Genomic DNA, 16,097 nt, shown 5'->3' with positions numbered 1-16,097 from the left:
TTATTAATCTACTCTTTATTTATAATAACAAAATGAACAAATTTTCAAAAAAGAGTTTAAATTTTAAGAAAATGGCTTCAAATTACTAATTATATATGTACAATCGTTTCACTTCATAACCAATATATATGCAATTAGTTGTCTTTATTTTAACCTAATTTATTACACTAAGCAGTACCTTATATTCAACTAAACTCATATGCGATACCTTAGTTAACCATTAACAAAAAAAAAGGTTTTTTTTTCTTTCAAAACTCGGGTTACCAAAGTGGGAAGTAGTCGAAACCTCAGGACACCAAAGTGGAATTATGCAAACCTCAGGGCACTAAAGTGGAATTAACCCAAACCTTGGGGCACCAAAATGGAAATTTTCCAAAGAAAAGAAAAATTATGAAAAGCTATTGCAAAAATTATTGCACTTTTAAATATACAATTAATGCATGACATAGTAATAACCAGCCATACACAAACCGCGATAAATAATTAAGTGAATAAAAACACATAGATGAATTGGAATTTAGAAAGTAAAAATTGATGTAACCGAATAATTTTGTATATTTGGCAGTTCAATACATTTTTAACATCTATTATGGATTTGATATGAATTTGAAACCAGTTTGAAGAAAAAATTCGGTGATATAATAGCAGATTATATATAGTTCGCTTAATTTTTCTATATATTTATCGTACACTGATTCATTCATAAAATCATAGTTAGCTGATTCTTGGATTATTAGTCCCATATAAAATTGTAATTCTTGACTTTGTTCATTTCTATTTAAATTTTTGGCTTGACAAAATCGATATGAGACTTATTTAATATTTTTAAATGATAGCTCAATTTTTTTTAATCTTATGTGAATATTATTGGTAATCTAATCATATTCAGAATTAAAACTATTTCATGCCACCGTTGAAGTTGTTTATTTCTAATATTGTCATTATAAAAAATTTTCTCCTCCAGCCGCCATTGTAAAAGCCAAAAGCCAAGTAAATGTCATTCCTTACTTCTTTTTCCTATTATGACATGTGACTTTTTTCTAGAGTATTTTTTTTTTAAAATAAAAATCAGCTTTTTCTTATGTTTTTGGAAGATAATTAGGGGCTTGGTTATAATTAACAACTCGAATATTTTGTAAATCTTGTAAATATTCAGAAATGTAATAAAATAAAATTATCTTTATTACTACACGGATTTCACTAATTAGTTAAAGTCGAACAACTTAGAATTTGGAGAGTATTTTATATTTGTAAAAAATTAGGATCTCTTTTGTTTTTTTTTTCTCATAATGAGTAATTGTATGTTTATAAAATATGCAATTTTAACACTTTTATATGTTTATTATATGACCTTTTTTGCGTTATAAATATTTCTAAAATAAATATTCTTTATAAAGTTATTTTCCTATTATTATTTTAGTAAAGAATAATAGATAAATTATTAGATCCACTTCTGTTAGTATTATTTTTCTCATAAATAATTGATCTACTTCTAGTAGGATTATTTTCTCATAAATTATTAGATCTACTTCGATTAGGATAATTTTCTCGTAAATTATTAAGAGGAAAAAGCTAGATCTACACTTATTAGGATAATGATAATAATTTTAAAAAAGTTGGACTCTCTAATATCGCTCGAAAAGTTTCTGCTTTATATATACGTATTGATTGATGATTGATTATTATTATTATTTTGGTTCAGTTCAGCTCCAATCAGCTTTAGTTCAGTTCAACTCCATTCAGTTCAGTTCAGTTCAGCTCAGTTCAGCTCAGCTCAATTCAATTCAGTTCAGTTCAATTCAATTCAATTCAATTCAATTCAGCTCTAAAAAGTCAGAAAGAACCGGGCCTAACTAATAGTAAAACATATTGAAGTGGGCCAATGTTTGATGTGATGGGAAAGGCGAAGCGTTAATTTGAACCCAAGGTTTATAGTGGGGCGGGCCGTGTCCCAAGTAGACGAAGTTCCGGCTTTGAGCATTGGGGCTGGAAGTTTCTCAAACAAAACCCTTGTAGAAATATAAATGGAAGTGCAATCAATGTGTGCGTCTTCTTCCAGTTGTTGATATATACAAAATACAAATAAAAGAGGAGAAACAGAAATTTGAGAGAGAGAGAAAGAGAAAGAGAGAGAAAGACACACACACACAGCCATAGACGAAGAATAATAATTACGAAAACAGAAAGAATGAATAGTGAAATGGAAGAGCGTGTAGAAGAAGAAGAAGAAGAAGAAGAAGAAGTGGTGATAGAGAAGGCGCAAAAGTATATGGAATTAATTACTAATTCCGCTGATAACCCTAACCCTAAACACCTTCATGCCCTTGCTTCTCTTCTTCATTTCCATGAATCCAGGTTCTTCTTTTTATTTTTTTATGCTTTTGATTTTCACAAGTGCTATAGAGGTAAGATTGGAGGAGGTGGTGCAATATAATTAGGGCTCGCTTTAGAGAGAGGGGGTAATTGTTAGTACTTGGGTAGACCCTAAAATAATCACTCTTGTTTTCATTCTAACACGGCTGCTTTTAATATATGGTGCTCATATTCGTATGGCCATATGCTCTTTTGCCAACCGAAACCACTTTTAACATTTCCATGACTATGTTTACGCTTTTTCATGCAGGTATATCACAGAATCCGATAATTCCTCGTCTACTAACAATCGTGCCTCGCATACTATTGGACGCTTGGGTAATTCTATCCGAGTAAGGACTCTACTTTCATTCATCTCCACTTCTGTTTCTACTTTTTTGCCACTTGTTTAAACTGCTGTTTTCATCTTCAGGAAAATGATGATTTTTTCGAATTGATATCATCCAAATTTCTATCAGACTCTAGACACTCAATCTCTGTCCAGGCTGCTGCAGCAAGGGTTCTTCTTAGCTGTTCATTGACTTGGATGGTAATCTTATAAACATCTAACCTCCGCTTTACTTTGGAATTTAATATACCCACTTTTTTTAATTTGCTGTATCATGCAGTATCCCCATGTCTTTGAAGAAGATGTCTTAGAGAATATTAAAAACTGGGTGTTGGATGACACTGCCAGATCATCTAATGATGGTGGCATATGGCAACGTCAATTTGGGGCAAATAAACCTTCTGATTTTGATATGCGTAAGACCTATGCTACCGGCCTTCTTGCTGTATGTTTAACTAGGTATCTTCAATATCTTAATACTTAAACTCGTATTGTGAGCTGTTCTTGCACTAACAATTATGTATTTACATTGACTCTTTGTGAATGTTTGCAGTGGTAGTCAAGTAGTTGAAGACGTCTTGACGTCTGGCCTTTCAGCAAAGCTGATGCGTTATCTTCGTAATCGGGTCCTGGGGGAGACAAGTATTACTCAAAAAGACCCTTGTCATGTGGTTGAGACTAAAAATGTCTCTATTGGAGGTGGAAGAAGTAGAGATGAAAGCCGTGCCAGGTTCCGACCGACTCTTGATACTGCTTCGCTAGATGACTCTAGGACATTAGAAGATGGTGGTTTAGAGGATCTAAGCAATGGTGGATTGGATACAGAAGCTGATCTATATGACGCAGATATCGATGATGACAACCGGTGGCATGTTCGGGACTTACATGATGGTACGCTAAAAATGATGGATAGAAGTGGTCCTGGAAGATCGATTCACGATGAAGATCTTGATGAAAGCTCTAGAGATGACCCTTCAAGGCGTAGAGTTAACCGTGGGTGGATGAAATCTAGAGGGAAGGCCAGGGTAACTGAAAATAGTACAGAGTCTGAACAACTTCTTTTATCTCCTGGGTCAGGGAGTCGTGCTGGACAGGGTCGTAGTGGCAAGGACAGGAGTTTGGTAAGAAGTCTGGAAGGGAAACGGGTCACGGATAACAAGAAGTCTAGGGAAACTGCTGGAGTTACTGTGATTGAAAGAGAAGATACTGATGACTGCTTTCAGGAGTGCAAAATTGCCACAAAGGACATTTCAGACCTTGTGAAATCAGCTGTTAGAGCTGCTGAAGCTGAAGCTAGGGCTGCCAACGCACCTGTGGAAGCTGTTAAAGCTGCAGGCGATGCTGCAGCTGAGCTGGTCAAAAGTGCAGCTTTTGACGTAAGTATACCCCATGGAACATCTTCCTAACATCCCCCATCTTTGAAAATTTGAAGTGGGAATCCTTTTTTTTTCCTTGTAAAATTAGCTGTGTTTTATAAGTTTCTTTTTCTTTACATGAGCAGGAGTTTAAAAATACCAGCAATGAAGAGGCGGCGGTGTTGGCTGCTTCAAGAGCAGCTTCTACAGTGATTGATGCTGCTAATGCAACCGAAGTTTCCAGGTACTGTCTTCGATCTAAGATTTGCAAATAGCATCCTACCTCCCGTTCCACGTTGTTTTTTTCGTTTTAAGAAATCTAATACTAAAACAATTTAAGTTATATAAGTGAGAGTATTAGAACAGTATAAGTGGTGCTTAATATTGAAATTGTTAATTAGGCGTTTGATGGCATTTCTTGTAATATTGAAATTTTTAATTAGGAGTTTGTACAATGCGGTCCTTAATTTCACCAAAAAATAAAATAAATGAAATTATAAAAATCCTTGTGAAGTGGCCAAAAAAATGTGGAAAATCTTTGTGAAGGGGAGTGACTGAGTGAGTATTTGTTTTTTTGTCAAGCTATCACTCCTTGTTGATACAGCTAGATAGGATTGTCATTTGTCATGGCGCACCATAAATGTCTAATTGTATGGTGTATAGGCATCCTGATAATGTGAATGCGGTTTTACCGAATGCTGAAGTTGCTGAACCAGAAGGGAATGAGGATGGTGTAGAGTTTTCTATTCCAGATAGTGACTTTCTTGCACGACAGAGAGAGAAGTTTTGCATTCAGTGCCTTGAGATCCTTGGAGAGTATGTCGAAGTTTTAGGCCCTGTGTTGCATGAGAAGGGGGTAGATGTCTGCATAGCTTTGTTGCTGCAATATTCCATGGATAAAAAGGAATCAGAAGTTGGGTCATTCCTGCCTGATGTATTGAAGCTAATTTGCGCCTTGGCAGCTCATAGAAAATTTGCTGCAGTGTTTGTGGATCGAGGTGGTATCCAAAAATTGCTTGAAGTGCCACGAGTCATGCAGACGTTCTTTGGCCTCTCTTCCTGCTTGTTTACCATTGGCTCTCTTCAGGTCAGTTTCTGCTGTGCACTATAGTCTATAGCCTATGTTTTATATTGCCTCGCATATGACACTGGACAGTCGTGACTTAGTATGGCACTTCATCTTGGGCCTGGATTTTTCATCAAAATTATTAAGCTCCACATTTGGACATCTAACTGTGTTGGATACTTCTAAACAAGGCTACGCCACATCAGTCAAACTTGCTGATACTTGTCGGATGCAACTCGAAGTCTTCTGACTTACCGAGGAGAAGTGACATTCACTTGTGGTTAAACAAGTGTCTCGACCAATTATGTAGATACGGGCACGACTTGTTTACGTAATACAGTAAAAAATTCAATACTTCTCTTTGTTAATCTCTCTATAGAATTTATGATATTGAGTTGCTTTATAAACTAGTGGTCTATCAAGTAGACCCAGGAAAGAGAACAATCAATAAAAATAAAGCTCTAATAAGTTTAACGTTACTCTCACGTATCCAGACTACCCATGCTACATTCATGAAAAAAAAAGGGAGGAAGTTTAACTCTCCTTTGCTTTAATCTGGCCCGTACCTCCCCACGTCTCTCTCCTCATTGTTCTTCGTTAAAATGTTCTATACATTTTTCCTTTCACTTCTTGATTTTATTTGAGACTGTTAAAAGTTCAATCTCAACTGTGGTGTCATGTCTGATTTTGGCTTTGCTTGTCAAGTGGTCATGTTGTGTCAGACTGTCAGCCATGAGTCGTGTCGGATACGCGACAAGGTGGCCAAGTGTTCAACTGTTTGAGCAACAAAGTGTTCGAGTAACATCGATACTACCTATTAATGTGGGTTTTTTTTTTTTTTTTTTTTTTTGTTATTTTTGAAACTTGATTGTCTTCTTCCCCAATGCTGTGCTGATTCTGAATCTATTCTCAGGGAATTATGGAACGTGTATGTGCACTGCCTTCTGAAATAATTAACCAGGTGGTTGAGCTGAGTCTTCAGCTCCTGCAGTGCCAGCAAGAGCAGGCTAGAAAAAACGCAGCTTTGTTCTTTGCGGCCGCATTTGTCTTCCGAGCTGTTCTTGATGCTTTCGATTCTCAGGATGGTGTGCAGAAAGTACTTGGCCTTCTACATGAGGCTGCTTCCGTAAGGTTAGGGGTTAATTCTGGAACCTTGGGTGCTGCTGCTTCTGGAGCAATTAGGAATGATCGACCAAATGGTGATGTTCTGACGTCTTCTGAGAAACAGATAGCGTATCACACATGTGTTGCTTTGCGACAGTATTTTAGAGCACAGCTGCTGTTGCTTGTGGACAGCATCCGTCCAAACAAAAGCAATCGAAGTGCTGCTCGTCACACTCTAAGCATAAGAGCTGGATATAAGCCTCTTGATATAAGTAATGAGGCAATGGATGCAGTGTTCCTCCAGATACAAAAGGACCGGAAGCTCGGACCTGCATTAGTAAGAGCTAAATGGCCAGCAGTTGACAAGTTTCTAGCTTGTAATGGCCATGTGACAATGCTAGAGCTGTGTCAGGTTACTAGTTTTTCCCTTTGAGAACTGAATTCTTAAAAATTTGAACATATTGGTCGTACTAACTGATTGTTGTTCATATAGGCTCCTCCTGTTGAGCGATATCTCCATGACTTGCTTCAATATGCATTGGGAGTTTTGCATGTTGTTACATTGGTACCATATAGTCGGAAGTTAATTGTTACTGCCACACTAAGCAATAATCGTGTTGGGATAGCTGTTATTTTGGAGGCAGCTAATGGACCTGGTTATCTGGACCCTGATGTAAGCTAATATGTTGTATTTCCAAAGAACTTTATAATGTAATTTTGTTGCAACTGAATCAGTACTTTACTATTTTTCTATCTTTGTCAGATTATTCAGCAGGCACTAAATGTGTTGGTCAACCTTGTTTGCCCTCCGCCATCGATCAGTAATAGATCGCCGCTTCTTGCTCAGGCTCAACAGTTGGTCTCTGCCCAAAATGTTCCTGTGACAGAGATCAAGGATAAAAATGTGTCTGATCGAGCTGTTTCTCTGCTTAATCAGAGTGAATTGAAGGAAAAATTCGGTGAACCTAGTAATGCGGAACGAGTTTCATCTGCAAGTAACATACAAAGTCCTGCTTCCTGCACAACCTCTGGATTAGTTGGTGATCGTCGAATTTCCTTGGGCGTGGGAGCCGGTTGTGCTGGCCTTGCTGCCCAGTTGGAACAAGGGTACCGTCATGCAAGAGAGGCTGTCCGTTCCAACAATGGTATTAAGTCCCTTTTGCAACTCCTTCAAACACGTGTGGTGATGTCCCCAGCAACTCTTGATTGTTTGCGTGCTCTCGCATGTCGTGTCTTACTCGGTTTAGCAAGGGATGACACAATCGCGCACATATTGACTAAACTTCAGGTATAAGCAGTTCTCTAGTTCTCTCTCAGACAAATCTTTGCTGATTAAACTTTGTTTTAATCTTGCTGTCATATGGCTGGGAGTTTAGAAGTTGAATGGATCAAATAATAAAATTGAATCCAAAACATAATACATTCAATATTGTGCATAGTAATCCTGTTGTTAGTATACCTATGAGTGATCTTATGTATTCTGATTCTGGAAAATGTGTAATACTGTTTGTTCAATAATAGTCTCATTTTGTTCTCTGCTTTCATAGGTTGGGAAGAAGTTATCTGAACTAATCAGAGATTTTGGTAGTCAGACACCTGGAACTGAGCAGAATCGCTGGCAAACTGAGCTAACGCAGGCGGCGATAGAGTTGATTGCGGTATGGCTATAACTTTTACAAGCAATTCTGGTTATGTGTGTAGTGGTCTTGTGCAAGGACTGCAAATATGCTTGTCATGAGGTGTTAGCCATCTTCTTGCACAAGCAAAGTACAGTCATGTTCGCATTCACGGGTGTGGATCCTGAAAGTGTAGTATAATCACTTGATCGAACATTTTACTCCCTAATATAATATATCTTCCCTTTTGTTGTAGACACAAAATAATATGGGTAGCAAAGTTACATATCTATCCTCACCCCTCACATGCCTGTCAACTGTCTAGTCTAGTAGTCTCACACAACAGTCCAACCATTCATCTGCTTAATCACAACCAGTGCTATACCTGTACCGAAAAAAAAAACAAAAAAAACAGTGCAACACAGTAACAACCACCACAAACCCATCCCAACAACCACTAACACGCCACCAACTCCACCAATGCAGCTCAAAACCGCCGAAACCCTCCACCCTGCGACATAGCCGTAAAACGCGCTCCTTGCCCAGAACTTCCTACCCACCACCTCGATACAGCCCACACTTTGTCATGAACTACCCGCAAAACACCAATTCTAACCCTAAAAAACAGTGGTAGTTGGGCAAACCAAACGCTTTGGGGTAAAGGTGGTTTCTATTGGCGTCGCTGGTGAGGGGTAATGATGGTGGTCAGGCGAACCGAGCGGTAGTGGTTTGGTCGTGGGTTGGTTGGTTGGGGCTGAAGTGAGGTGGTGGGCAGTCAAGAAAAGGTTGTGAATGAAGGAGAGAGGATCTGGGACTGGGTGGGTTGAGATGAGGTTCCAGGGAGGAAAAAAGATAGTGGGGTTTATTATATGTCTAAATAAGGTAATAGGGAAGATAAGATGACTGAGCCCAATAAGGAAATAGGGAAGATAACTCAGAATAGGAGGTAGTAAGATTTTGTGGCTTAGTTAATCTAGTTTCTTTATTGACAATCTTGGTTATATCAATCTAATCTTGACTGTATCAGTGTAATACTGGTGTATTAGTCTGTATTGGTCAAATATCGGCCAGATGTTGGCTCACCAGCCATATATCGCTAGCCCTGTAGGATTGGATAACAACATTGCTTCAATCTGAAAATCCTTTTAATATTGTCTTAAGACCATGTTGTGTGGCTAGTTGATGTGTTGCTTGAGGTATTAATACGAACTACTATGATTCTTGGTTGTGCTGAAATGTTAGCTTGTGGCAGTAAATCAACATATGAAACATGACTACTAATGTGTTAATTGTGTTTCCATGAATTAGTGTTGCTTTGGATGTGTGTTTTTACGTTTAGTAGGGAAAACCTCCTAACATATTAATTTTATAACTTCTTGTTAAACAATTGGTCTGGTGATTTGTACCCCTACTCTTTCTTATACTAATGATCACTAGAGAGGCCTATGTCTTCATTTCTACACATCTTTGCATTCGTGTCGTTGATGTTCAAGCTTGTTATTCTTGTGCTAAACATACTTTGAATGGTATTCGTGTCCTCTGATTTTGATTGCCTACACATCTTGTGGTCCTCCTATTCGTTCATATATTATAAGCCAACATTGTTTTGCTGTTTGTCTGATATGCTCTGTGAGCTTGGATGCTTATCTTTCTTCTTTTGTTTCACAGATCGTAACGAATTCAGGTCGTGCTAGCACTTTAGCTGCTACTGATGCAGCTACCCCCACTTTGAGACGTATTGAGAGAGCTGCTATAGCTGCTGCTACCCCCATCACATATCACTCAAGGTATGGTAACTTTTTGTTCTCTTATCTGGTGGTCTGGATAACTACTTAGTTTCTGATGTTTTAGTTTTTTTTTTTTTCCTTTTCTTTTCTTTTCTTTTTGGCAGGGAACTTTTGCTGCTTATGCATGAGCATCTACAAGCCTGTGGTTTATCTTCAAGTGCTGCTACACTATTAAAGGAGGCTCAATTGACTCCTTTGCCATCCTTGTCTCTCCCTTCATCTTTTGCTCACCATGCTTCTGTCCAAGAAATGTCTTCCGTACAAATTCACTGGCCAGCTGGGCGGACTCCTGCGGGATTTCTCAATAGTTCTAAGGTGATCCCACAGAATGAGGACCTCTCAAATCGTGATTTATCGGCTTCCTTAAAGAAGCCTCTTATTTTCTCGCCTAGTTTTAATTCTCGAATAAAAGCCCGTGCATCGACTGAGTTCCAAACACCTTCGATAAGCAAGGTCCAGAGTAGCTCAAGAAAGGCTTTGCCACCTGCGGGCCCTCTGGACACTCCATCGGCATCTACTTCAGAGATAACAGCTGATACCGAGGTTACGAAAACGCCAATAGTCTTGTCGTTGAAAAGAAAGTTAACAGATCTAAAAGAGGGAGCTATATCATCTTCAGCAAAGCGATTGAATGCTGGTGATCAAGGACTCAAGTCTCCTGTGTTCCAGACTCCTACCAATGGACGCAAAGGAAGTCTTTTAAGCGATGTCCCTGGATATTTTACTCCTAATTCTAGTGTTAAGGATTTATACAGTCGGCAAACACCATCTGCTGGCCAGGTTGAAAATTTTGATGAAAATCATGGTGCTGATCTGGCTGCCAGCTCAGAGAGGTTAACACTGGATTCTATTGTTGTTCAGTACTTGAAGCATCAACATCGTCAGTGCCCTGCTCCCATAACCACTTTACCTCCCCTATCTCTGTTACATCCTCATGTATGTCCCGAACCTCGACGAAGCCTCGACGCTCCGTCTAATGTGACTGCTCGCATTGTTACGCGTGAATTTCGAAGCATGTATAGTGGGGTCCATGGAAGTAAGAAGGATCGCCAGTTCGTTTACAGTCGGTTTAGGCCGTGGAGAACTTGTCGGGATGACGCCGCCGCCCTTTTGACATGCATGACGTTCCTTGGAGGCTCATCTCAGATTGCTGCTGGGGGTCATTCGGGTGAGCTCAAAATCTTTGACCTCAGTAGCAATAATATTTTAGAGAGTTGCATCAGCCATCAGACTCCTGTAATACTTGTTCAGTCGAACCCTGTAGATGGAACCAATCTTGTTCTTTCGTCAAGTTCTCTTGATGTGAAGCTCTGGGACGCATCTTCAATATCAGGAGGGCCAGTTCAATCTTTTGAAACATGCAGAGCTGCTAGGTTTGGGAATACAGGGACTCATTTCGCGGCCTTGCCCACTGAAATCTCCCAGAGGGAAATACTCTTGTATGACATACAAACCCACCAGTTAGACCAGACATTGTCAGACACCTCTTCTGGTCCCTCGGGTCGGGGTCATGCGTACTCCCTCGTACACTTTAGCCCATCGGATACAATGTTACTTTGGAATGGGGTCCTGTGGGATAGACGAGCTTCGGGACCAGTCCATCGATTTGATCAATTCACAGATTATGGTGGCGGTGGTTTCCATCCTGCTGGAAATGAGGTATGTCCGTCGTCTTAGTTTAAAAGGTCATATTGTCAAATGAGTAAAGATCCACGTCCATATCTAATTTCAAAAAGCGCACCTCAAGTGCGCATAAGTGCAAGTAGACCTGGCAAAATAAAGTCGAACCCTCGACCTGAAACTGAAAATAAAGTAAATATTTAAATCGAACCGATTTAACCCGATCTGAAACGATCTGAAACCGAACTGAATGACCCGTCCAGTTCTAACTTCTAAGTGCAAGGTGCACCTAACAAAGCACATTAGTATGCACTTTCCCATTTATATCTAGTTTAATTATGCCCTTCCCTATGCGCACTCCGTCAGCGCCTAGATTTAGTTTGTTTTCGTACTCACCGTCTTAAAAATTGAAAAGAAATGGTATTTTTGCACTATGATTTTGTATTAGAAGTACAAATTTGTATGCACAAACAGTGGGCCTCTTGTGCATGAAGTGTACGCCTTTGTTCTTTGCCATGTCCCCTCGTGCTATTTGCTGCTGGAGCTAGGCATTTGCTAATATTATCTCTATTTGACTTTGGAGGTTAATAACCAATTATTTGTAAATAAATCTGTCTCAGCTTGATTTATCAAAGATAACTTCATTGATTCTTTAAAAACTGTTGGTGTAGTAGTCATTGTATATGGTGAGAAAATATCATTCTTAACATTGTTTGACCATCAAAGTGAAGAGGGGACGATATAAATGGGATAATGGGAGTACAAAATTGTTCTGTGAATCGTCTTATTTTTTGAACATTTGATACAATATGGCTAGATGAGTGTATGGAAGTATTCCCCTTGTTTACTTCATAATTCCTGACGGCATTCAATTTGCACATATGGTGACAGGTTATTATAAACTCCGAAGTGTGGGATTTAAGGAATTTCAGGCTTCTTAGAAGTGTACCTTCTCTAGACCAGACAGTTATTACATTTAACAGTGCGGGGGATGTTATTTATGCAATATTAAGGAGGAACATGGATGACATTATGTCTGCTGTCCACACACGTCGTGCTAAACACCCGCTATTTTCGGCTTTCCGCACATTGGAAGCTGTCAGTTACTCTGATATTGCCACCATTCCCGTGGACCGTTGTGTTCTTGACTTAGCAAGGGAGCCAACTGATTCTTTTGTCGGGTTGGTAACCATGGATGACCAAGATGAAATGTTCTCATCGGCCAGAGTTTACGAGATTGGTCGCCGAAGGCCGCCAGATGACGACTCTGATCCTGATGATGTGGAGAGTGAGGATGATGAGGATGACGACGATGATGAAGACGACATTGACTTAGATCCTATTTTAGGAACTGATTTTCATGGAGATGGTGACAGTGACGCAGATGACATGAGCAATGATGACAACGGGAGCGACCCTGATGATGATGATGATGACGATGAAGATGGTGACTTTTTCATGGATGGATTAGGGTTTGATGGGAGAATAGAGATTGTGGGAGAAGGTGATGAAGAAGATGATGATGATAGTGACACGATGGAATCTTTCAGCAGTGGAGACGGAGATTATCTCTAAATGTTACTCAAGTCATTGTAACTAAAGTGAGTTTTGTGGAACAGTGTATAATAGGTTTACCACAATTCAAAAGAACCCAAGGGTGTGTTTGGATTGAGGGAATTGGAGGGAAAAAGAAAGGGAGGGAGAGTAGGGGATTGCAAATTCTTTGTTTGGATAGCAAATGAGGGTGGAGAGAAATGGAGGGGAGAGATTTAGAGGAATTCATTTTCCCTCCTCTAAGGCAAATTAAAATCTCTCCACAATAGGCAAGATTTGAAAGTAAATGGTATCCAAACACCCACATCCTATGTGCCCTCCCCTTCCCTAGTTCCCTTACCTCCCTTTCTCTTCCCTCCTTCCCCCTCCCCTCCCTTTCCCTCCACTTTTACTATCCAAACACACCCTAAAAGACAAAACACTAGGCCTGAAATTGTTGTTTCTTAGTCACTGTTAAAGGAATTTTGATTTTTTTATTGCATAAAAGATGGCATCAATAGTTTGCTAGTCAAACTTGGTTTCCTGCTTGCCTTGGTTCTTCAATTATATATTGGGAAATATAGCAATCCACCCCATAAGTTTGATATTATGTGCAATCAAGTCCCTCAACTTATAAATGTAGCAAATCAATCCCATAAATTTTTCTTAATGTGCAATTAACCACACATCTTATTTTTACGAATAAAATTGCTAATTAAATATTTTACGCTTATTGAAAATCAAAATTATTGATTGGATTTTAATCCTAAAATTCTTGGTTATTAAAAAACATGTTCAACTTTTTTTTTTTTGGGTGAAAAATGTTCATAATATGAGAAGGGTGCTGATTTTCGCAGTACGCATTTTACTCATCGTAGTACAATATTGATAATTATACCCCTCTCATTTCCCCTCTCTAACCTCTCTCTAAACTATTCTCTCTAATTTCACTTACCCATAATCCTCTAATTTCACCCACCCTAATTAATCATGTACTACATTAATAAATTATATACTTAGTTCATGAATTATCTTTACAAACACATGTAAAATATACATAACAAACACACTATATATTCGTAAATTTATATGTACTACAATTGAAAAAAACATTGAAACAAAGGAATTGAGTAAAAAAAAGTAGATCACTCCACCTCAAACACCATTAACATTGTTTGTATGTGTTTTCAAGGCAATAGTGCATTACTGCACATTACATTGAAGAAAAGCAATTTCGGTAATGCAGGGCCTTTTTTTCAATGTATTAACACTGTACCACTCCACCACAAACACCATTACCATGCTCCAACGGCGACTCTGACATCACCGGCCACGCCTGTTCATAAAGCAGACGAGTCCACCTCCACCATACCCACTAATTAGCCCTTAATTAATATAGATATAAACCCTAATTGAAAAGAAATTTTTAATTAAAAAGAATAAAACTGTAAGAAAAGGTCAATTAAATTAATAATATGAGATTAACGAATTAAATACATGCTATTCATTTGAATTATCGTTTATAATTGAAGAATTTTAAGGAGGTTGACGAAGTTTAAAGTTTCAAAGGTTGAGAGAAGGTAGAGAGAATTAGATTTGATGTTTTTTAGTAAAGGGTAAATAAATGGAAATGTTGGTGTAAAAAGTACTACAATGAGTAAAAATTGTACTGCGAAAATAAATTACGTATGAGAATTGTTAATTGTTAATGATGTTGCAATGAAAAGTTACTTGACCAAATTTTTGTTTATACTAAAATTACTTATGAATATGTAAATATTATATTTAATTATTTAAGAAAAATATTTATAATATTTTTTATAATAGAAAATAATAGGTTTTAGTTAAAAATGGTAAAAAACTTTATTTGTGCTTAATTGCACATTTTTGAAAAGTTATGGGGCTAATTTACTACAAGTAAAACTTAGGGAGCTGATTTGCACATAATTCATAAGTTATGGGGATAATTTGTTACATCCCGATTATATATTACTCCCATCCAATTCAAATGTAACATAGATTCACTTTTCCCATTACAAAAAGTGGATTTCTGTTACCTTTGGATTAGATGTTACCTTTGGATTGGATGGAAGGGAATACTCCGTGGAGACAAGAAAAACAAAATTGCTAGCAGAGATTTAAATGTTAAATGTTAGGAGTTTTCCTTTCTTTCTATTTGTATTTGTTTCTACGGGTGCATTTTATATAATATAATATTATTCTTCAGCTAACTAAATTGACAAAGCTAATTTATTTTGTCGACCTATTTCCTTTTTTTTTGGCGGAAGCAAGAGTATCATCAATCAATATCTATTTATCTATCTATATTAATAAATGAAGCTTTTTTTGAGCGATTATAGAGAATTCAACTTTTGCAAATTATCTAAATACATCATTACTTTTCAATGTAGGACAAATAACATACTAAGTACACCATTTTTTTTCGTATCTACTTTGGCATCAACCCGATTTAATAATGAGAAAATACAATACAATCTACACTCTAATAATAGCATTTTTTTAGGGTAAATTGATAACTTATACCTATTATAACACCATTTTTCAAATTTTATACCTAAGATAATTTTTTTTCAAAACTTATACCAAAAATCCCTATTTCTTTCATACTTCATACCAAATCTCTGAAATAGACTATTTTACCTACTATTAACATACAACCTTGCCTATGCTCACCAAAATAACACTACATCCACCGCATCCACCACAAACCACCTCTTCTATAACCACCCTTTATCACCACCAAAATTCGCCGCCGAACCTACCACTCTGCTACGTCATCCGCCCTAACACTCACCCAAACCATGCGTACCACCACCTTAGAACACCATTGCTGCTCGACATCTAGCCATTAACAATGGCGGTCACTCCCATCCATAAGTCGCCTCCACCACAATCAAATTTCCCTAATTTCATCAGAGACGATCTCGCTTATCCTTTTCTCCACTCTTAGAAACACAACTTCCACTTCAATCCCAAATTCATATCCATCACAATCAAATTTTCATTCAAAAACGATTACGATTACATAATCTAATCGTAATCAAAAACATGTCTGGATATGTGCACAAAAACTCTAAATCTGCCACGAGCCTTGGCATTGCCGGAGGACTTGAATTTCCCACTGCTATAACTTTTCCATGTTGCTCACGGCTTAGGAATTATCCCTTGCGAAAAGTGATGTCAATGAATATTGAATAATGTGCGTCATTCTTTATCCCCCCCCCCCCCTCCTGAGATTATTTTATTTCATTTTTCACGAATTTGGGATGTGTATATTTGGTTATTGGTACCATT

General features: G+C 37.9%; 1 protein-coding gene across 2 annotated transcripts; it reads left to right on the top strand.

Annotated features, from left to right (window-relative positions):
- Positions 1-1,946: 1,946 nt before the first annotated feature.
- On the top strand, positions 1,947-13,326 carry LOC141600131 (DDB1- and CUL4-associated factor homolog 1). 2 transcript variants are annotated; one of them, XR_012524196.1, is made up of 15 exons: positions 1,958-2,355; positions 2,624-2,705; positions 2,786-2,902; positions 2,982-3,160; positions 3,255-4,077; positions 4,203-4,300; positions 4,720-5,143; positions 6,036-6,638; positions 6,720-6,899; positions 6,990-7,514; positions 7,774-7,884; positions 9,511-9,629; positions 9,734-11,288; positions 12,141-12,906; positions 13,217-13,326. XR_012524196.1 is itself a non-coding variant. In XM_074420316.1 (14 exons), the coding sequence occupies exons 1-14, from the start codon at positions 2,189-2,191 to the stop codon at positions 12,822-12,824; spliced, it is 5,667 nt and encodes a 1,888-aa protein (XP_074276417.1). In that variant the 5' UTR covers positions 1,947-2,188; the 3' UTR covers positions 12,825-13,326. The 2 variants fall into 2 exon arrangements, 1 of the variants encoding a protein (XP_074276417.1); XM_074420316.1 differs by having other exon boundaries at positions 1,947-2,355; positions 12,141-13,326.
- Positions 13,327-16,097: the final 2,771 nt, after the last annotated feature.

This window comes from Silene latifolia, chromosome 9 (genome assembly GCF_048544455.1).
Source record: "Silene latifolia isolate original U9 population chromosome 9, ASM4854445v1, whole genome shotgun sequence".
In the NCBI taxonomy this organism is placed as follows: domain Eukaryota; kingdom Viridiplantae; phylum Streptophyta; class Magnoliopsida; order Caryophyllales; family Caryophyllaceae; genus Silene; species Silene latifolia.
This window is presented reverse-complemented; position numbering and strand designations above follow the sequence as displayed.

Excerpts from the sequence above, each read along its gene's own strand:
- LOC141600131 (XM_074420316.1), top strand. The coding sequence starts at position 2,189 with ATGAATAGTGAAATGGAAGAGCGTGTAGAAGAAGAAGAAGAAGAAGAA. Across the intron at positions 2,706-2,785 it reads GCTTGGGTAATTCTATCCGA|GAAAATGATGATTTTTTCGA; the intron begins GTAAGGACTCTA and ends TTTCATCTTCAG. Across the intron at positions 2,903-2,981 it reads GCTGTTCATTGACTTGGATG|TATCCCCATGTCTTTGAAGA; the intron begins GTAATCTTATAA and ends TGTATCATGCAG.